The sequence below is a fragment of the Podarcis erhardii genome (assembly GCF_964252035.2).
Source record: "Podarcis erhardii genome assembly, chromosome: 13".
Classification (NCBI taxonomy): Eukaryota; Metazoa; Chordata; class Lepidosauria; order Squamata; family Lacertidae; genus Podarcis; species Podarcis erhardii.
The window spans coordinates 3,621,480-3,644,006 of record NC_138502.1 but is presented as its reverse complement, the minus strand read 5'-3'; the positions used below and the strand labels follow the sequence as shown (position 1 = coordinate 3,644,006).

The window sequence follows — 22,527 nt, the reverse complement described above, 5'->3', positions numbered from 1 at the left end:
TATGCATTTAAAAATATTAAATTGCTTTCCCCGATACTCGCCGGGGATATAATATCTGAGCGAATGGAATGATTTACAAGGGCTGCCCGGGGTGGAGGGAGATGGGGGCTGGCACCGTTGTGAAGCTGTGCCCTTGGGCTTCTTAGTCCTCAGAGGGGGGAGATTTGTGGCAGCCCCCCCACCCGGCACCCGCGAGAGCGATGCGCCCCATTTCCTCATGGCACTGGAAACGCGGCCATCACCGTTGGATTATTTCTGCCCAAGCTTTCTAGGGAAAGTGATGGAAGAAATGTTGTGGTTCCTGCATAATTGGGGGGTTGGTTTGGATGACCCTCTGGTCCCTTCCAGCTCTGCCATTCTGTGATTCTACGGTGGCTGGGCTTTGTGGTGGCAATTAAGGCAGGCAAAACGTGCTGAAATGTAGCCACTTTTTTTGGGGGGAGGCTTTAAATGAGTGGCTTCCCGTTTCCTCTTCCATCATTTCCTGTCCTAGATGGTGGGGCCACCTTCCCTGCCCCCAGTCAGCCAATTTCCTTCTTCCCTTCCCTCCTTCCACTCAGCTGTCTCGCGCTCTACCCTCATGCTTGGCTGGGCATAAATTCATTTGAAGGGGGAGGAAAAACTGGGTCAACGACGCCTTGCCACCACCACCGGGAAAAAAACCCCACTATGTCCGCCCTGATGCTCCCATCACCTGGCTTTGAGGGAGGGGGGCGGCGGGAAGTGTCAGTGTCTGGGGTGGGGGAAAGTGGTGGAAAAGCTGGTGGCTGTCTTGCCCGGTGGGTAGAGCAATGACCTTGATTTGTAAAAATATATATATAAATATAAAAAATAAGGTGAAAACAACCGCAACTGTAGAGATCTGGATTCCCTCGCTTGCCCCCCCCCCCCGTTGGGCGGCGGCGGAGGAGGGGGAGACGCAGGGTGGTCAAGTGGGTTTCTTTCAACATTCGTCTGCTTGCCCAGGGGCATAACCCAGGCTGCAAAGCAGAGAGGACGGAAGAAAAGGCAGAAAGAGGAAGATATATATATATCTGTATCTATATAAATTGTGTGTGTGTGTCTCTGAGAGGAGAGGGAACGGAAAACTGCTATCCACCATCCTTGGCAGCCATGCAAACCCCATATATCTGGGGCTGCGTGGCCCTAAACAACAACCCCACAGATAGCGCTTGCACGCCCTGGGGCGGGAAAAGGGACTTTGCATTAAACGGGGTCCCTGGTGCACACACACCCCCTTCAGAAACAGTCACATCTCAGAAATGGTCGACACGGGAGTGGGGAGGGTACTTTATGCTCGCAAGAGGAAGGGGGGAGTTGAGTTAGACCCCCCCCACACCCCATGGAAAGAGCAGACAAATTGGGGTGTGTGTGTGTGTGTGTGTGTGTGTGTGCGCGCGTCTGGGCGGGGGGGGGGTGGAGATTGGCTGGTTACCCCAAAGTGGCTGCTGTGGTACAGCCAAGTGGCTGGCTCATACAGGTTTGCCAGGAGACAGTTGCCATGGCGATGGCTGAAGGGCCACCCCAGGCAGCCGGAGCTGATGAGACAGGGATGCTGAGGGGTGGGGAGAGGAAAGGGGAGGGGGGTTTAGAGGACTCGGTCCCTCTCCTCTTCCTTAAAAGATCAGGGGACGCTCACTAGCCGTGCCCCAAAATGTATCCCTTTGCCCCAGGACTGAGATGGGCTAGAATAGGCCAAAGGACGGCCTAGTCAGCCTCAAATTCCCTCCAAAGGCTGAATCGCCCTCCAGTCCCCTTAAATGCTGGACTCCCAGCCTCCGTCACACGGTATCATTGGTTTCAAACAACAGGATAAACCCTGGGCAACGGCCACACATTGCAGGCGGGGCTGCCCATGAAAAGAAAAAAATATGGCGGTGAAACTATTGCGGTTGCCACATTTCCCTACTTTCTTAGAAGAGGCACAAAGCCTGCCTTTTCTGCAAAGCCACCAACAGAATCAGCTTGCCTCCGTGCCCAAGCGGCGCCCTCCAGGTGTTTTAAACTACAACTCCCATCGGTCCCAGCCAGCCGCAATGAAACCCAGTAACCGAAACAAATGCACACATACTTGACTGGGAGCGGCCGCCAGGACCACATAACACTGGTCCTGAGAGATCTGCATTGGCTCCCAGTATGTTTCCGAGCACAATTCAAAGTGTTGGTGCTGACCTTGAAAGCCCTAAACGGCCTCAAAGGCCCAGTAGACCTGAAGGAGCGTCTCCACCCCCATCGTCCAGCTGGACACTGAGATCCAGCGCCGAGGGCCTTCTGGCGGTTCCCTCACTGCGAGAATCCAAGTTACAGGGAACCAGGCAGAGGGCCTTCTCGGTAGTGGCGCCCACCCTGTGGAACACCCTCCCTTCAGATGTGAAGGAAATAAACAGCTATCCTATCTTTAAAAGACATCTGAAGGCAGCCCTGTTCAGGGAAGTATTTAATATTTAACGCTGTACTCTTTTTACACTTGATTGGGAGCCGCCCAGAGTAGCTGGGGGGGGCTCAGCCAGATGGGCGGGGTATAAATAATAAATTATTATTATTATTATTATTATTATTATTATTATTATTACTTCTCTGCCCTCTCCCTGCTATTCCCCCTGCCCACCTCTCTCCCTTTGTTTCCCTTCAGTTCATTTCCTAGGATGTTTGCTCCTTGGGGGCAGAGACCCGAGCTCTCCTTCTTTGTAATTCACCATATACATGGATGGTGCTACATCACCATAACCAACAGCAGCAGCAGCAGCTACGGATGTTGCATGTCGTTAAGGAAAAGGTGACTGATTATTCATGGAGTAGGTGTGGGCGCTCTTTGGCAGCAATGGGCGCATTTAATGTTCTGCTCTCCCCCGCTGCGCCAAGGAATAGGCGCCTTCTACCTTCCTCGGCCAAGAACCGCACGTTCCCGCTTTTCCTGCCTCCCACTTCTCCTGCCCCAGGTATGCCTGGGGGGCCATGGGGAGAAGGCATTTAAAGCACCCCCAACTGTGTTTTGTGGACGTGCCACTTGGACCTTGTGCAAAAACATCGATCCTGTCGGGATGGAAGAATGTCTCAGTGCTGTTTCCCCCAGTTTTCCAACATTGTATTCAATGCATGATGGCAGAAAGTGAGGAGGAATTAAAGAACCTTTTAATGAGGGTGAAAGAGGAGAGCACAAAATATGGTCTACAGCTCAACATAAAAAAAAACTACCGTAAGATCATGGCCACTGGGCCCACCACCTCCTGGCAAATAGAAGGGGAAGAAATGGAGGCAGTGAGAGATTTTACTTCCTTGGGCTCCATGATCACTGCAGATGGTGACAGCAGCCACGAAATTAAAAGACGCCTGCTTCTTGGGAGAAAAGCAATGACAAACCTAGACAGCATCTTAAAAAGTAGAGACATCACCTTCCCAAAAAAGGTCCATATAGTTAAAGCCATGGTTTTGCCAGTAGTGATGTATGGAAGTGAAAGCTGGACCATAAAGAAGGCTGATCGTCAAAGAATTGATGCTTTTGAATTCTGGTGCTGGAGGAGACTCTTGAGAGTCCCATGGACTGCAAGAAGATCAAACCTCTCCATTCTGAAGGAAATCAGCCCTGAGTGCTCACTGGAAGGACAGATCCTGAAGCTGAGGCTCCAAGACTTTGGCCACCTCATGAGAAGAGAAGACTCCCTGGGAAAGACCCTGATGTTGGGAAAGATGGAGGGCGCAAGGAGAAGGGGACGACAGAGGACGAGATGGTGGGACAGTGTTCTCGAAGCAACCAGCATGAGTTTGACCAAACTGTGGGAGGCAGTGGAAGACAGGAGGGCCTGGCGTTTTCTGGTCCAGGGGGTCACGAAGAGTCGGACACGACTAAACGACTAAACAACATCAACATTCAGTGCATCCCATTTCTGCCCCGTTTTGTACATTTTTCTTTGCGAATGGTTCACACAAAAATCTGCGTTTTTACACACATTCCCCGATACATCTCCATTTTGGTACACCTTTTTCTTCTTCTTAGACTTTGGAGCACATTTTTGCGGGGCTGGAGACGAGCGTGGCAACATCCAGAGACAGGCACAGTTTTTAAGGATGTTTGGGTTTTCTTATTGGCCCGGGCAGTGTGAATTAAGTAAATTCGCTTTCGAATGCAATCCAAACCAATTTCTCCCCCGTCTGTTCTTAGGGCATACATGCAAAGGAATTGAGGGCCTTTGGGAACAAATAAAGGGCTGCTCATTCATCCCTAGCCACCACCGTCATTGACTTCTGGGTGCAATTCAAAGGACTGGTTGTGCCCTAAAAACAGCCCTATGTGGCCAGGGACAAGAATATCTGAAGGAAGGTCACCGTCTCTTCTCTTCCCCCATATAACTGAGATCTATCTCTGGTTGATTTGTATCCCATCTTTCCACCAGCAGCAGTGCAAATACAAAGATGCCATAAGATGCAACAACATCAATCTGTTTAGTGTTGTTTTTAAACAGGCACCCATGTTGTGCTTTAATTTGGTTTTATTGTTTCATTCTGATTGTTTTTAATTTTTGCTGACTGCCTTCCTGTTTAGTCTGTTGGAAAGTTGCAATGATAAATAGGTGCATTCCATATACTACGCGGGGGGTGCGGGTGGCACTGTGGGTTAAACCACAGAGACTAGGACTTGCCGATCAGAAGGTTAGCGGTTCGAATCCCCACGACGGGGTGAGCTCCCATTGCTTGGTCCCTGCTCCCGCCAACCTAGCAGTTCGAAAGCATGAAGTGCAAGTAGATCAATAGGTACCGCTCCGGCGGGAAGGTAAATGGCGTTTCCGTGCGCTGCTCTGGTTTGCCACAAGCGGCTTAGTCATGCTGGCCACATGACCCAGAAGCTGTACGCCAGCTCCCTCAGCCAATAAAGCAAGATGAGCACCACAACCCCAGAGTCGTCCGTGACTGGACCCAACGGTCAGAGGTCCCTTTACCTTTACCTATATACTACGCATTAGGTAGAAGCACACAAGCCCTGCTTCCACAGGTACATACACACGATACCCTTAAAGAACACTGGAAACACATTCTTACCCTCAAAGGATTCTGGGCACTATAGTTTACCCCTCAAGAGTTTCAATCCCTAGCAACCCTCAAACTACAGTGCCCAGAATTCCTTTCGGTAAATAATATGCTTTAAAGCAGGGTTTCCCCAAATTGGGCCTCCAGCTGTTTTTGGACTACAATTCCCATCATCCCTAACCACTGGCCCTACTAGCTAGGGATGATGGGAGTTGTAGTCGAAGAACAGCTGGTGACCCAAGTCTGGGAAACCTTGCTTTAAAGGCCCACAATCCCTCTCAGCTACCTCTGATCTGAACATTATTTTTTAAGGATCTCTTACACACACTCTCTCTCTTTCTCAATATCCTGTGTGGTGTATGGGTTTTTACCACGATTTCCTGCTCCTTCAGCCGCATCTACCGCCTGCCAGACTGGCGGCGGCACCTATCGACGGCTACAGACATCTCAAGGCCTTGCAGTTCTGTGCAAGCATGGGATTTGGTATGCGGAGGGGACGTGCAAGAAAGAAAAGGAAGCCCCCCGTCCCCCCCGCTTCCCCAGGGTGTTAAAACTTACTGATGATGTAATAGTCCTGGTTGGTCTTGAACTCGTGGCCCCAGAGGTTGGGGCTGTACTCCTGGAACTTGATTGTGAAGCGCATGTCTTGCTCGGGCCGGTCGCAAGTGAGCAGCAGGTTGGGGGTGCGGAGGATTTCGCAGCGCTCGGCCTGCTCCGTCTGGACCAGGTACAGCTTGTAATATTCATAGTCCTCTGTGGAAAAGGGGCCCAAGGGCACAGAGCGGGGGCAGATGAGGTCCAGGCGGTCTCCAATCTGGGGGTACAAAACGTAGCCCTCCTCGTTCTGGAACCTGCAGGGGCACAACGGATAAAATCAGCTCAGAGGAGCACACTTGGGGGAGCCAGCACCCTGCATTCTCCCCCCCCCCAAGTACTTTTTATTGAGATTTAAGAACACCACTACCAACCAACAAAAACATCAGGTCTTGTTACATATATCCGACTTTATGCTCCATAGAGCCGTTGACTTCCGTCCTTCCCTTCCGCAAGTTTTCTTATTCCAGTCTATAATTCACAGTTTCATTGATTAAAAATTACACCATGACATAAGAATTAATTCAATCCTGCCAACTTCAATCCTGCCAACTTCAATCCTGCCAACAATATCTTCTCCCACCAAGCCTAGCAAAAATTCTTCCGGCTTTTTTGGAAAAGTATATTTAAACGTCTTTTTTAACTCATTATAGATCGATTCCCAAAACTCTTTTATTTTGTTACATGACCACCACATATGGTAAAAATCGCTGTCCTTTTCCTTACATTTCCAGCAAGTTTTGCTACTTGTCCCATGACTTCAACCAGCCTCCCTCGTAACAACAAAACCCAGTGGGCCCAGCCCCTGGGGAAGTTTGCTTGATGTCCATTTCCAGGACGGTTCGAAGGTCTAGCCAGGTTCCCCTCAAAGCACCTGGGAGCTTGTTCTCTAGTAAGAGAGTGGCCTAGCACATTGGGTGAAAGGATGCGAAGAACCAAGGTGCCCTAGAGAGAAGGGGACCCCGCGATGCTTAATTACGAAAGCAACATTAAATAAGTTGGAGTTCTTGTTATTAAATATACCAAGAAAAAAGGACACCAAGAACTCAGGCCGATATAAGTTTCAGTAGTGGGAGTGGTCCCCACTCACAAATCAATACAGTGGTACCTCGGGTTACAGACGCTTCAGGTTACAGACTCCGCTAACCCAGAAATAGTGCTTCAGGTTAAGAACTTTGCTTCAGGATGAGAACAGAAATCGTGCTCCGGCGGCGCGACCGCAGCAGGAGGCCCCATTAGCTAAAGTGGTGCTTCAGGATAAGAACCGTTTCAGGTTAAGAACGGACCTCCAGAACGAATTAAGTACTTAACCCGAGGTACCACTGTAGTCAATTGTAACAAAAACCAATCCATTCAAAAGTATGTATTCTGACAAAGATTACAAACTCAAATCATTGACTTCTGCTCAATGAAACTAAGACCTTCACATCAAATCTAACTAAGGACTAATATGAACTTATCTCTACTTATAAACTCTTTATCTCTAATTCTGTAACGAATTATTGTGTTATACATATCCTTATGAGTTTGAGTTTGTAATCTCTGTTTGAGTTTGTAATCCTTGTCAGAATACATACTTTTGAATGGGTTAGTTTTTGTTACAACTGACTACTGATTTGTGAGTAGGGACCACTCTCACTACACAAACTTATATTGGCCTGAGTTCTTGGTGTAATTACGAAAGCAAAGCAACAGGTGTTGCTAGCAGTGAGGAGCAAGATCGAAAACACAGTTGTGTTGCGGCTGGTTTGTGGAAGCAGTGGCGTAGCGTGGGTTGTCAGCACCCGGGGCAAGGCAAATAATTTGCGCCCCCTAACCCGTGGATTTGCGCCCCCTAACCCGTGGATTTGCCCTAACCCCAGATGTTGCGCCCGGTGCGGCCGGCCCCCCCTGCACCCCCCACGCTACGCCACTGTGTGGAAGCGACGTTTCTCTGCGGAAAGGCTTTCTGCAGATGCTCAGAGACACCAGCCTTTTAAGGCTCAACGGGCTGAGCCCAGACGTTGGAAGAAACTACTGGTATTAAATTAAGCCAGGAAGGTTTAAGGCTCTCTGCAACCGGAAATTTGGTGGACACCTTCCAATATAATTGGAAACATGACAGTTTCCCCATCACACGCCCAGCTGCAAACAGCCTCTCATGGCAACCAGTGGGGTGAGGTGGTTAAGAGTCTTGGACTAGCCCCTGGGAAAGACCAGGACTCCAGTCCCCATCCAGCCATATGGAGCTTGCTGGATGACCCCTGTCTCTTGGCCTATCCTACCTCACAGGGGTTTGTGAGGCTAAAATGGGGCTTGAGAGAAGCATTGTTTACATTAGTCTATGCAACATTTGAGAGGGACACGGGTGGCGCTGTGGGTTAAACCACAGAGCCTAGGACTTGCCGATCAGAAGGTCGGCGGTTCAAATCCCCTTGACGGGGTGAGCTCCCGTTGCTCGGTCCCTGCTCCTGCCAAGCTAGCAGTTCGAAAGCACGTCAAAGTGCAAGTAGATAAATAGGTACCGCTCCAGCGGGAAGGTAAACGGCGTTTCCGTGCACTGCTTTGGTTCACCGGAAGTGGCTTAGTCATGCTGGCCACATGACCCGGAAGCTGTACACCGGCTCCCTCGGCCAATAAAGCAAGATGAGCGCTGCAACCCCAGAGTTGGTCACAACTGGACCTAATGGTCAGGGGTCCCTTTACCTTTACCTTATGAAACATTTGCAGACGTCGGCACCTTCCAGGTGCTTTGTACTACAACTCACAGCTGGTCCCAGGTTTCGGAAGACAGGTTTACACACACACAATATTTTTTGCTTCATTCTCACCCCAGGACAAACTGGTGCCATTTCTCAAGAGAACAAAAGCCCTATACTGACTCCATTCACCAGAGGCACAGGCAAAACCAGTGAATATACCACGAAGATCTGCCACCCTGGCCCACTTTGCGTTTTCGCAAATCTCCTTCTAGGTTTATAAATCAGGGCTGCAAATTTTAATTCACTGATTGGTTCAGCTAATCAATTTCAGAAGTCTTTTAAAAGTTTGCTGGGGAAGAACGTCCCTGCAACATGCAGGAACCATTCATCCCCAGTGAAAGTATAAGGAGCTGGGCTGCTTTAGGGTTGCTGGTGGTGAAAAAAATTAAATTAACCAGGTAGGAGCATAGCATTTTGACTAAAAGTCATCAGGAGAGCTTTTTGTTGTTTTTGTTGTAGTGTGGGGTGTTGTAACCTTTTGCCACGTCTTCCTAGATTGCCCCCGCCTGCCAAAATTGTTTGTATTTTGCAATCAACTGAAAATAACGCCCATATTTGACAAGTCATTTTGGCTCATTCGCCAAAATCAGACAAAAACTGTGCATAGCGAGCACCATCTCTACAGAGGCAGCTACCACCAGACATTTCAGGTATCTGACCAGAAGTCTCTAAGTTAATGTCTGCTACGATAATAATAATAATAATAATAATAATAATAATAATAATAATTTATTATTTATACCCCACCCATCTGGCTGGGTTTCCCCAGCCACTCTGGGCGGCTTTCAACAGACTATTAAAATACAAAATGCAGGAATTGTAAAACACAGACAAGAGGCCGTGTTTTCTCGCTTCAGAACGACTGTTTTTGCCCATATGCAAATTATGCAAATTTAATCAACTGATTAACTGACAAAAACTCCCGCGATTGAAAAACGAAGGTTTCTTCAACTGGGTTGGCAGCCCTCCTTATAAATGTCCTGACATTTGGAGGCGTTTAGCACATCCCTTTAAATAATAATAATATTAATAATAATCAGGCAAAATCCTATTTAAAAAGCAACTGATTGAAGTTGCCTCAAAGACCGCAAAATGTAAAGCCCAGAAGTTCTGTGTTCTTCCACCTCCGGGGTGAAATTCTTTGCGTCTGTCTTTAATTTGCATTTCTTGGTCTCCCCTGCGCCATCCTTCCCGAAAAAAGCAGGGCACCCCCCACTCTCCCTGCTCCATCAGTTGGTCCCACATGCCCTGGGAGCATAATGCGCTGCCCTCAAACCCATGCAAGGAACCATCAGAGAACCGACAAAGAATTCCAACCCTTTATTCAAACCTGTTGACATTTGACCCCAGAGCCGCCTGTCCCCAGCCCCCTGGGACAGATCAGCTGCCAAATGAGATAATAGCCCAGGAGGAGGAGAGGCATGACCGAGGCCTGGCCAGGGGTGGTGGTGTGGTTAGCAGAGAAGCAGATGAAAGACTCCTGGGTCAGAAAAGGAGGGGAGTGGAGGTCGTGGGGATTCCTGGGATCTATCCTGTAGCCTTAAGTCATTTGGCCCTGCAAAAGCCTCGGCCGAGGGGTGACCTGGGACAGGGGTAGCTCAGTCTGAGCCAGAGCTTTGCCAAAATCTGCAAAAAAAAAATAAAAAATGTGAATATTAATCACCTTCCGGGCAGCAGTGTTTGAAGAGGGGCAGGATAATTGCCGCAAAACAGCAATAAGGCAAGAGCCAAAGTTGGCTTGCAGCTGGGTATACCGTATTTTTTGCTCTATAAGACTCACTTTTCCCCTCCTAAAAAGTAAGGGGAAATGTGTGTGTGTCTTATGGAGCGAATGCAGGCTGCGCAGCTATCCCAGAAGCCAGAACAGCAAGAGGGATCGCTGCTTTCACTGCGCAGCGATCCCTCTTGCTGTTCTGGCTTCTGAGATTCAGAATATTTTTTTTCTTGTTTTCCTCCTCCAAAAACTAGGTGCGTCTTGTGGTCTGGTGCGTCCTATAGAGCGAAAAAAATATGGTGATTCAGAGGCCAAATGGAGCACTTCTGAGAAGGGCCACGTCACACAAGGCCTCGGGGTTGTGTTGCCATGCAGCTCGTGGGCAGCAGGTACAGTACAGGCCTTCTCAGGCTTGCTTACGGGATGGTATTATTTAAAGCACCCTGACTCCATTCCCCCAACATCCCAAATCAAACATACATCTACAGAGCCCAGTCAGTTCCACTAATCCCCCATCTTCCATTCCACATGCTGAACAGAGCAATGCAACTACATAAGATACTGTGGAAAATACAAAGCTAGATGGACCAAAGCGGTTTCCCGAGTTTCCAAGCATTCCCCTGGGGGGGAAAAAATCACATTCTCCCTCCTAGAAAAATGTGATTTCCCCAAATAATGTAGAATGCAGTTCGTGAATCGTACGGGGCTGGCACCTACTGGCCAGCGCCAATGCCGCCGCGTTGCTTCAATTTTGTGTTTGCTTCCTCAACAGCTTAGCACGCCTCACACAACTTTTGGAACGAATCGACAGGAAGCACAGGCACGGCTGCCCCTTCTGTATCAACAATGCCCACCACTTTTCCTTCTCCCATACAGTGGTACCTCAGGTTAAGTACTTAATTCGTTCCGGAGGTCCGTTCTTAACCTGAAACTGTTCTTAACCTGAAGCACCACTTTAACTAATGGGGCCTCCTGCTGCCACTGCACGATTTCTGTTCTCATCCTGAAGCAAAGTTCTTAACCTGAAGCACTATTTCTGGGTTAGCGGAGTCTGTAACCTGAAGCGTATGTAACCCGAGGTACCACTGTACTTTAAAGTCAGCCTTCTCCAACCCGGGCTGCTCTTTGGACCCGCTGATGGGAATTGTAGTCCAAAACATCCAGAGCAACCTAGGTTGGAGAAAGCTTTTCTTTTTTTTAAAGTAGTTCTTTCAAAGCTCATTTATTTTTCTCGCTTGGGGATGGTTTGCCTCGATCTAGTGCCGACAGAGCACTAAAAATAAAAGTCATTTTACTTCGCTGTGCAGAAAGTCGCCGGGAAACACATGATGAAATAGGGCCTTGACGGGAAAAACGCGTGGCCCCGCACTCTCCGGCAAAGCCACACCCGCCAACCTGACAACTTTTCCGCGCTACAAAACGGGGATATGGCAAAGTCACTTACACGTGTTAACAGACACGCCCTGACCTGGCAGTATAACCACACACGCTTGGACCTTTGACCAAACGGATACTCAAAACGCACAAGTCCATTGCACCGCTCCGGCAGTCAAAGAGAGAAAGGCAAACTTCGGAAACAGCTGATCTAGCAGCCTTGCATACCAGTCTCCTACCCCAGCCGCCTTGTTCCTGGAGGGCAAGAGCAGAGCAGCTGCTCTCTGCGTGCAAAAGGTCCTGGGTTCAAAGGACTCAGCAGCTCTGAGTATGGCCGGAAGCCCTGCCTGAAATCCCGGTGAGCCTCTGCCAGTCAGTGTAGGCATTATGGGGTTAGATTGCTCAAGGATTTGACTTGGCACACGGCAACTGCCTATGCTTCTAAGCTGGAGAGGAGGAGAGAACCCAGGAGTCCTAGCTCTGGGGCTACACACCTTGTTTCCCTTTTATAGAAGGGGGGGGGTGTACGGATGACTGTTATTCCTGGCTCTTATTCCTGGCGCCCGAGAACTTTCTGTTCCAAAACGTTAAGGAAACAAGGACACAAAAACAAACGCAGCACACACACACTCCACTCTCCCCCCCCCCGCCCAGTGGGACCCAGGCATCCGGGCTCTCCTCAGCGCCCTCTCTCCCACACCCCAGGGAAACCAGCTCCCTAAGAGAATGAACCAGGCTCAGCCGCAATCGCTTCTGAAGGAACCCAGGCGTCCTGACACAAGAAGTGTTGTCCCCTTCACCCCCCCCCCACACACAGAACCCCTAAGTCCTGGCTGCAAGGCCTGCCCCAAGCACAGACCTAATTCCGCCCCCCCCCCAGGATCCAAGAGGGATCCTTACCTGCCCCACATCTCCAAAACAACAACAGGGGCCAATGGTAGGCCCCATCGCCCAATTCTTTTCCAGAGGTGCCTCCCCATCCCTTGAAAAACAAGCTCAGGCATTGGGGCCCCCAGTACAAGATGCTCCACTCAAGGATGCTCCTAGATGCCCCCCCCATGCAAAAACCAAGCCCCAATCCTTTCCCCCAGGGGTGTTCCTTGTAGGAAGGGTACAATGGCTACCGTTGCCGTGGCAACGCATGCCAACTGGTGATGGAGGGGCCTAGCAGGAAGCGGGTGGGTACCTCTCTAGGGCCACGAGAGGGGGCAAAGTGTGTGTGTGTGTGTCCATGTGTGTGCATGCATTAATTTTTTTTTGGGGGGTGGGCTCCTCATTCTTTCCAACCAGATGTCACTCTTTTGTGGTCCAGACCAAAACTTGGGGCTGGGTAGCAAGTCTCTCTCTGCTTTGCCCAAATCATTGAAATGGGTCTGGAACCATTTTGGGGGGGGGCAGTATGACCTGTTGCTTCTTCTTGCCCCCCCTCCTCTCACGCCCCCCTCCCCTTTGCCGCTGCCCCTCCTCCCCTCCTGTAACGGGGTCATGGGCTCAGCTGGAATTGGGGAGGGCGAGGGCGAGGAGATGAAATGGAAAGTGACAGCTCAGGAAAGGAGCTAACGAGAAAATGGAAAAAAGGGGGAGAAAGAGAGGGCGGGAGAGAGAAAGAGAGGAGAGATCCTCCACCCATCGCTGGGAACTCAGGAGTCCTGGAATATAATTCCACGACTGCGATGACCCACTGGGCCTCCCCTTCCCCCTAAGCCACTGGAGGGAACCCAGGAGTCCTGGCTCACAGCAGTCTAGGCTATAAAGTCTACCTCTTCCTGGTCAAACTCATTATGATCCCGTTTCCAGAAAACCCCAGGATTCTTGGCTCCCAACCATTAGGCAATAATCTCTTTCTCCCACCCCACCCTTTGCAGAAACTACCTCTCCCCTTCTTGCTTGGCTGCTCCAAGCATTGGGAACCCCCAATTCAAGAGAGGCCAGGGCTGTGTACACACCATATATTTAAAAGCGCATTCCCCAACACCACCCCAAAGAATCTTGGGAACGGCGGTTTGCTCCCTACAATGCAAAGCACCATTAACAAACTACAGTTCCCAGGATATATATATTTTTTGGGGGGGTTGGGGTTGGAATCTGCTTTCAATGTATGGTGCCCCATCACCCAGCATGCCCCTCTTTAGCCCCCCCCCTTGTTTCTTCGTCAAGCAGGAATGTAATCTCTGTACTCCTGGTTAAACATTAGAGACCCCACTGCTCTCCGCTCTCCTTGCCTGCCTGTGTGACCCCTGCGGCTTACACTCCATGTCCTGTTCCAGCTCGTTGGAGGGAGAAGCTTTCTGATTCCTATCGGTTGTGGGGTTGGCCAGACCTGATTGCCTCAGCCACCTTGCCCTTAATGAAATAATTAACTGCTCCTGACCTCCCCTGCCCCAGTACAGAAAAAAGACCCACATGACACACACACAGTCCCCCTTGTTCAGAGGGGACACACAGCTGCCACAAAGCGGGTGGGGTGCTGGGGAGGCACCCGCAAAAAGTTGCAGCTGCCTCTGGGGTGGACCAGTTGGTGAGGCGCAGACCTTGAGATTGCAGCCGCTTCTGGGGACAGGCGGAGAAGAGCTTTCGCTATTTCGAACGGGGAACCGTGCAGCCAGACTGATGTCTGCCTTCAAGTCACTTCATTCGAGTCTCCACACTTATCTTTCGCCCCACAGAAAACCTGAATTGCTATTTGTTCCGATTCAGCATTAAAGAGCGGGTTTTCGCAGGGGCAAAAATATATATTTTTTAAAAAGTGGTCAGATGCAGCGATTTAAAGACAGCACAAAAGGAAGTCTGGAGGAACCGGCGGTCTTTTCCCCGGAACACTGTCCGAGATGTGTGTGGGCTGGTTGTTGTGAGCCAGAGGGCACACTGCACGTGCTCAGAGGCACACTTACGGCTTCATTCATGTTGTATTTTAATCTTGTTTTTAAGCTGTATTTCAATCAATTTGTTTTTATATCGGATGTTAGCCGCCCTGAGCCCGGTCTTGGCTGGGGAGGGCGGGGTATAAATAAATTTTTTTTTAATTATTATTACAGTATTCATTTTCCCAGGGCTCAATAGATTGGCTTTGGATACAGACAGGTAAGCTTGTGAAGGCAGCTATTTGCTGACATCACAGGTGTGTTTATACAACGCCATCCATGTGCATGGCTGGGTTTGCAGAGCCAACAGTGTGACGCGGCAGCTAAAAAAGCCAATGCAATTCTGGGCTGCATCAATAGGAGTATAGCATCTAGATCAAGGGAAGTAATAGTGCCACTGTATTCTGCTCTGGTCAGACCTCACCTGGAGTACTGTGCCCAGTTCTGGGCACCACAGTTCAAGAAGGACACTGACAAACTGGAACGGGTCCAGAGGAGGGCAACCAAAATGGTCCAAGGCCTGGAAACGATGCCTTATGAGGAACGGCTAAGGGAGCTGGGCATGTTGAGAAGAGGAGGTTAAGGGGTGATATGATAGCCATGTTCAAATATATAAAAGGATGTCACATAGAGGAGGGAGAAAGGTTGTTTTCTGCTGCTCCAGAGAAGCGGACACGGAGCAATGGTTCCAAACTACAAGAAAGAAGATTCCACCTAAACATTAGGAAGAACTTCCTGACCGTAAGAGCTGTTCGACAGTGGAATTTGCTGCCCAGGAGTGTGGTGGAGTCTCCTTCTTTGGAGGTCTTTAAGCAGAGGCTTGACAACCATATGTCAGGAGTGCTCTGATGGTGTTTCCTGCTTGGCAGGGGGTTGGACTCGATGGCCCTTGTGGTCTCTTCCAACTCTAGGATTCTATGATTCTATGATATTAGGTAAAAAAAAAAGGCAGGTCTCTGCTGCCAGGCGCTTACAATCGCTGGCAGGGGTGGGAGCGAACAAAGGAAGAGGCTGGAAGTGTTGGGCAAAGGCAGTTAAAACACAGTTAAAATTTGGTAAGAGTCCTGAATGCGGGCAGCTGAGGATATAGGATTCCTTGCCTGAGGCTCTGCTACAGCTGCCTCTGGAGAGGAGCACATAAGTGTTTGAAAAAGGAGGGAAGGGAGGGTGGCCGAGTGAGTGTGTATGTGTGCATTTTTTCCAGGACTCCTGGGTCCTCGGAGCTGGAGTGAGCTGCTTTCAAGTCCCTTCCAAGCCACTGATTTTGGGCCTTGGTGAGCTTTGCATCTTCTGGCAATAATTAACGGGGGTGGGGGGTGGGAATGGAGAGAAAGGCCCGGGTCCTTGGCCCTCCTTTTTCCCTGGATGGGAGGAGAAGGATCAAGAATTGACAAGTGTCTGGGATGGATGTGGGGAGAGAGAGGAGAAGAGGGAGGACTCCCTGTTTTCATTCCCAAGGGGAATATTTGCAGCTCTTCGCACCTGAAAGGCAGGAACCAAGGTCCCCCAAGTTAACTGCAAGCTGTCTTAAACTCATTGTAACAAGAATCTTGGCCTTTTCCCCAGCATAAACCCATTATTGATGCCACACTCCTTGAGAACTCTATGCCTTATTCCCTGTCCTGTCCTGTCGTGGTTAGCGAATGCACCAGGACTATGAGCGAGGAGTCTTGTGTTCGAATCCTCTCTCTCAGCCTAACCTGCCTCACAAGTTTGTTGTTAGGAGAAAATGAGGAAAGGCAGGGTGGATGAAGGAAGAAGAAGCAATAAACAACCCCTGGAAGCAGCCGGGACCCTTGAGACACAGGCAAATCCCAATGGCTGTCACAGAGAACCCTAAAATTCTTGGCGTCAACCTCCTGCCTCCCCCAGCCTGACTAAGGCTGCACACTGTGCTTCTTCTTCCGATTATTATTTATGGATCGCTTCCTATGAAGCGTCTCAAAGCGATTTCACAATACAATACAAAGACTCGTGTGTGCATGTATATAATATATATATATATACAGTGGTAGCTCGGGTTAAGTACTTAATTCGTTCCGGAGGTCCGTTCTTAACCTGAAACTGTTCTTAACCTGAAGCACCACTTTAGCTAATGGGGCCTCCCGCTGCTGCCGCACGATTTCTGTTCTCATCCTGAAGCAAAGTTCTTAACCCGAGGTACTATTTCTGGGTTAGAGGAGTCTGTAACCTGAAGCGTATGTAACCTGAAGCGTATGTAACCCGAGGTACCACTGTACAGCTACAGCGATGGCACCTATAAAAAACAATTGCACAGATTTCAAAAACTACAGATTTGTTTTTTGTAAAGAAAACCCCAATTGCACAGATTTAAAAAAACAATTCCAAATAAATTCAGAAGCACTGACTGGGGGAAAAATATACACGGTATATAATCTGCACTTAGAGGACTGGTTATGAAGTCGGAAACACGACACTTCAGCAGTTTTGTTGCCAACTTTTCTTGTGCAGGCCGGGAAGGCCCATGAATAAAGAGGGGGGTGGCGGATAGGAAGATAGCATCACCCCCTTTCTGGCTTTGTTCTTTTGCATATTTTCATATCCTCGGTGTCTCTCTCTCACACACGCACCAACGTTCACACCTGCGCTAAATCCCTGGGATTTCCCTAGCCCGAACTTGCCTTCCCCACCTCCGCTCCCGACTCCTCGGGCTACATTCCCAACATTTCTGATGTGCAGTACCCTTATTCCACAGAGCCTTCGGATGGGAAAGGCAGATGGGCTTAGCTGGTGCTTCCTGCACTTGCGCACAGAAGCCCAAAGTTTTTTTTCCCCTCCCCTCAACCCACGCCTCCGCCATCGCTGCCACCCTCCCCTCTTACACCCCGGTTGCGCTTTCTTCTCCAAAGCATGCAAAACACACCCAGCTAGGCAGCTTCCCAAGGCCTCCTCAGCCTTCCCCCTTCGGCGCTCTGGGAAAAGGGAAAAAAAGAAAAGGAAAAATCGCTGGACCACCCAACCCAAAACAAGGGTGCGTCTGGAAGCAGCGCGGGACTTGCCCTTGCATATTCCCCACAGATAGGCACGCTCTGCCCCATCTCGGAAGCGCAAACTCTTTGGAAAGCATTATTTAACATCTGTAAAACTCCAGCAGGGCGAGGTGCATTATTTAACGAAGGCGGGCGTGGCCTGGATCCGGCCCCAAGGTGTAGGTAGGGATGGCGAGGAGACTGGCACCTACTTAAATGTTTCAGTGTTGTATTTTAATGTTGTTTTTAAGTTGTATTCATTCAACTTGTTTTTATTATTGCTTGTTAGCCACCCTGAGCCCGGCCTTGGCTGGGGAAGGCGGGGTATAAATAAAATTTATTATTATTATTATCATCATCATCATCAAAGGCAGCAGGCTGGCCAGAATTCTTGCGGGTACAACGTCCACTGGGGCATCAGGAATTGGCCTGGCACCAAGTCTGAGTGCTGGCGCTCTGACGGCTCGGTACTGTCAACACTGGCTGGCAGCTGTTGTTCTCCAGATGAGGCTATGGGTGTCCTGACTCAGAACCTGGGCATGGCACTGGACCGGGTGAGGGGTAATAAAACTGAGTCTCACATTTATTTTCTAAAAATAAAATGAAGAGAGAGGTACAGTTGTGGGGTGGTCTGTCCACCGAGGCAAATGGAGCAGCCTGCTGGGAATGGTGGAAGATGGAAGCCAACAACATGTGGAGATATACAGGTCTCCCACCTTTCCTAAAGGACCAGTATCACTGTCTAAGGGGATGCTTATTGATCCAGCGCATGCTGCGACAGAGGCTCAGGTGGTCTCTGAGCCTTGAAGAACCTTCTGGCAGCTTCAGCCAATATGCCAGATTGGATACCGTTCCCCGTGCTCCAATTACTGCCAGATCTGGGCTACTGCAGGGCATGGGACCTCCCCTGAATGCGGTACGGTTCTTCTTTTAATTCTTGTGAGCCCTGCCCAGATTCTGGGCAGTGAAGTTACAGGGAACCAGGCAGAGGGCCTTCTCAGTAGTGGCTCCTGCCCTATGAAACACGCCCTCCCATCAGATGTCAAGGAGCTAAATGGCTATACAGTTATACCTCAGGTTGAAGCTGCTTCAGGTGGAGCGCTTTCGGGTTGCGCTCCGTGGTGACCCAGAAGTAACGCGTTTCACCGCTCGCGCATGCGCAGACGGTCAAAATGACGCCACGCGCATGCGCAGAAGCGACGGAGCGTGACCTGTGCACATGCGCAGATGCGGGTTGCGTTTACTTCAGGATGAGAACGGGGCTCCGGAACGGATCCCTTTTGTATCCAGAGGTACCACTGTATAACATTCAGAAGACATCTGAAGGCAGCCCTGTATAGGGAGGTTTTTTTTAATGTTTGATGTGTTACTGTGTTTTTATATTCTGTTGGAAGCTGCCCACTGTGGCTGGGGTGGTATTATTATTATTATTATTATTATTATTATTATTACTACTACTACTACTACTACAGTGGTATCTTGGTTTAAGAACAGCCCTGTTTACGAACAATTCGGTTTACGAACTCCACAAAACCAGAAATAGTGTCCTGGTTTGCGAACTTTACCTCGGTCTAAGAACGGAAGCCGAATGGTGGAAGTCCTCATTAGGGAAAGCACGCCTCGGTTTAAGAACGGTTTTGGTTTAAGAACGGACTTCTGGAACGGATTAAGTTCATAAACCGAGATACCACTGTATTATTATTATTATTATTATTATTGCCTTCTCACATAAACGCCGATCCTGTGCAAACCTTCAAAGGTTTTGCTCTGTGTGCCTCTCTCCAGTGAAGCAACGCAGGTAGCAACTAAAGAAAGGGCCCTTTAGTGGTGGCTCCTGAATGATGGAATAGGCTCCCAAATGGGCTCGCCTGGCCTTTGTAGCAAGCAGGTGAAAGACCCTTCCATCCTCCCAATAATTTGCGGTCTCAAAATCGGAGTGTTTGAACACCTGCCATGGGTTTTTATCTCTTGCTGTGTGGGGTTGAAGATTTTACTCTGCAATTCTGTTCTACTCTGTGTTTCATAGAATCATAGAGTTGGAAGAGACCACAAGGGCCATCGAGTCCAACCCCCTGCCAAGCAGGAAACACCATCAGAGCACTCCTGACATATGGTTGTCAAGCCTCTGCTTAAAGACCTCCAAAGAAGGAGACTCCACCACACTCCTGGGCAGCAAATTCCACTGTCAAACAGCTCTTACTGTCAGGAAGTTCTTCCTAATGTTTAGGTGGAATCTTCTTTCTTGTAGTTTGGATCCATTGCTCCGTGTCCGCTTCTCTGGAGCAGCAGAAAACAACCTTTCTCCCTCCTCTATGTGACATCCTTTTATATATTTGAACATGGCTATCCTATCACCCCTTAACCTCCTCTTCTCCAGGCTAAACATGCCCAGCTCCCTTAGCCGTTCCTCATAAGGCATCGTTTCCAGGCCTTTGACCATTTTGGTTGCCCTCCTCTGGACACGTTCCAGTTGGTCAGTGTCCTTCTTGAACTGTGGTGCCCAGAACTGGACACAGTACTCCAGGTGAGGTCTGACCAGAGCAGAATACAGTGGCACTATTACTTCCCTTGATCTAGATGCTATACTCCTATTGATGCAGCCCAGACGTGGCAACGTGCTCTTTTAATTCCCGCGAGCCCTGCCCAGTGCACAAGGGATGCAGGGCAGCCTATACCAAGGCCGTAAATAAATAAAAGCCAGAAAGCACTGAGGTGTTTTGGCCGGGGCCCCAAATAAAGGAAGGCCAAAGGAGCCTTTGGACAAGCAGTTGGGAGAGGCGCCAGGCGGCGGTAAAGGAGCAGCGAGAAGCAATCAAGACGGCTTGAGGGAAATCTTTGCTGGACAAAAATGGGCCCAGATTCAGGTTTCGGAGATCTCCCCTTGCAAAAATAAAAATAAAAATAAAAATTCTGGCAATTTTGAGCCCTGGGGACCAAACCTAAGATGGAGGTGGCTGAAGGCTGCTTGGGTGGCAAGCCCAGCCTGCACCATTCCTCACTTTCTGTGTGGTTTTAAGCCCTTAAGAGGTTAAAAGCGATGATGAAGGCCTTTGCGGAGGCAAGACAGGGGGTGGGAAGGCAGACAAGCTGGGTCTTGTGAACAGCAGCAGCAGTAGCAGCAAGCACATCTCAGGGGCTGAGATGCGATGATAACACTTTGCAAAATGTACAGATAGTGTCAGGCGGGGGGGGGGGGGAAACAAGGCAGTTAGTTCTCCTGGCAACTGGGCGGGGGAGTCGGGAGAGAAGGAAAATGGGGTAACATTGCCCAGAGGCAGAAATGACACTTTGCAAAGCAGGAAAGCTCAAAAACACTTGGAGAAAACTTCAGACCAGCTCCCAAAATGTAGCTGAGTGCAGAATAATGGAAGGTTTCTCCTTAATAAAAATAAAAATAGCTAATTTTCTAGTAACTCTCCGGGGCATCAGGGTTTTCCTTTGAGAAATAAATAAGGATGTAAGTCCGCTTGCTACTAAAACCAGCAAATCACAGAATGACCTAGTCCAACCCTGCTGCAATGGCAGAAATCGAAGTGAAATCACCCACGACGTTTCTCCCTTGGGAATCCGAACGTGGCACGGAGCATGGCAACGTATGCCACCACGAAATGCCCAGCAGACAGGCTGGCAGCTGTGGGTAAAACACTCCACTAAGATATCTAGATTCCGAACCAAAAGCTGAATTTAGCATTTAACAGAACGTTAACATCCCCCCCCCCATTGCATATATTTGCAAGTCCTCAAGGCCATCCCTGCGAGTGAAAATGTCTAGAAACCCGTTTAAAAAGGGGGGTGGGAGTGAGAGGAGAGAAAGAGTCTCTGGGTGCGAAATAATTGCTAATTCTGCGGCCGTTACCAGACCCGACAAGTGTACGCGACACAGAAAGAGAAGACTGGGATGTCTGTGTGCGCAGGCATCTCTGGACACTGTGCAAAGAAAGTCAAGGCCAGCCCAACACATTTTGCTGCCTGAGGCAAAGGACAAACGATGGCACAAACAAAATGTACCTATTCCAGATAACGTGGCAAATCCTGCTTTGGTACTTGCAACTGCCATGCCCCGAAGGATGTCAGCAGGGTAGCTATAAATGTGGAGGACCAGGGGTGCGATACACAGCTCTCTTCTCCAAGGAGAGGGTTGGGGAGCCCAGGAGGAAGAGCTAAGGGGCACCACCATCTCCCAGAATGTGGCCACCTGAGGCAGCCACCTGTCTAATGGCAGGGCCGGCCCCAAACACAGAAACATGTTTAGAGCTGGGCAGCTGGCAGCCTCTCTCTAGGAGTGGCAAGTTGGCAATTCACAAAGGCCGGAGGACGATCGACGGCCACGTTCACATTGCAGCCTAGTTGCAATAAACGCAGACTTGAGGGGGTCTGTCGCAGACCATGTCTCCGCCACACACTCAAAGCATTTTGACAGCCCTTTAAACAGCCATTTATTTATCTTATTAAATTTGTATAGCACCCTTCATCACAGGGCGGTTCGCGACATAAAAGTACAAAACGAAAACACAAAATAGGTAATAAAACAAAACGAAGCCAACCACCACAAACAACCATTATCAGCGGGGCAACCATTGTCAAGTTTCGAACAGGGGCCGATTTCAGCTTTTCACAAATTTCCACACATTCCCAGAATACAAGTCGCAAATCAGTGGGGAAATTGCCTTATTATACCGCGAGCTATTGATTCATTGTCTCTCCGATTGCTTCTATTTCACAAAATGGTAGTCAACACAAATCACAGCCCCAATCCTACGCACTTAACTTAGAAAGCGAGCGTATCGCAGGGCACACAAAAGGTAAGCTTTGCTTAGTCCTAGGTTGCGCCTTGCTTGCGTTTATTGTTACACATTATTATTTCATCGCCGGATGAAATCAACGTCGTAGAATATGCTCGCCTGCAGAATCCTGAGCATGTGCCATTTGCGCCTGTTTTTTGCACATACACCATCTAGGTCATCTTCCGCAGTGACACTGTGCAATAATGTCTGACCAAACATGTCTCTTCTATTGATTTCTGAGGGTGAAATATAGTTCCATGAGGACTCACAGGGAAAATTCTTAGTGGCTTCCGTTCTTCGCAATCCTTTTTCTTCTCACGTGCTCGACTTTGGTATTCGTCTCCATAGATGGGAAGTAGCAGAACCCAGTTCCCACCTGTGAGCTTCCCCCAAAGGATTCTGGGAGCTGTAGTTTTGTTAGGGCGCCAGGGGTCGCTCGGAGACCCC

At 49.3% G+C, this 22,527-nt stretch overlaps 1 protein-coding gene and 1 long non-coding RNA gene across 4 annotated transcripts in view; one reads left to right on the top strand and one right to left on the bottom strand.

The window, feature by feature from the left end:
* EFNB3 (ephrin B3) overlaps window positions 1-22,527 on the bottom strand; it is a 72,944-nt gene that overhangs the window by 17,221 nt on the left and 33,196 nt on the right. For 2 of the 3 annotated variants that reach the window (XM_081835789.1, XM_081835788.1), the window contains exon 2: window positions 5,581-5,873. In XM_081835789.1, coding sequence (XP_081691915.1) covers window positions 5,581-5,873 — 293 coding nt within the window. Of the gene's footprint in view, window positions 1-5,580; window positions 5,874-9,434; window positions 9,553-22,527 lie in introns of those variants that run through there. The other variant, XM_081835790.1, reaches the window with a different exon arrangement.
* LOC309326845 lies at window positions 1,441-4,829 on the top strand. The gene is made up of 3 exons (XR_014150384.1): window positions 1,441-1,562; window positions 2,645-2,776; window positions 4,160-4,829. It is a non-coding gene; the product is annotated as an uncharacterized lncRNA (long non-coding RNA).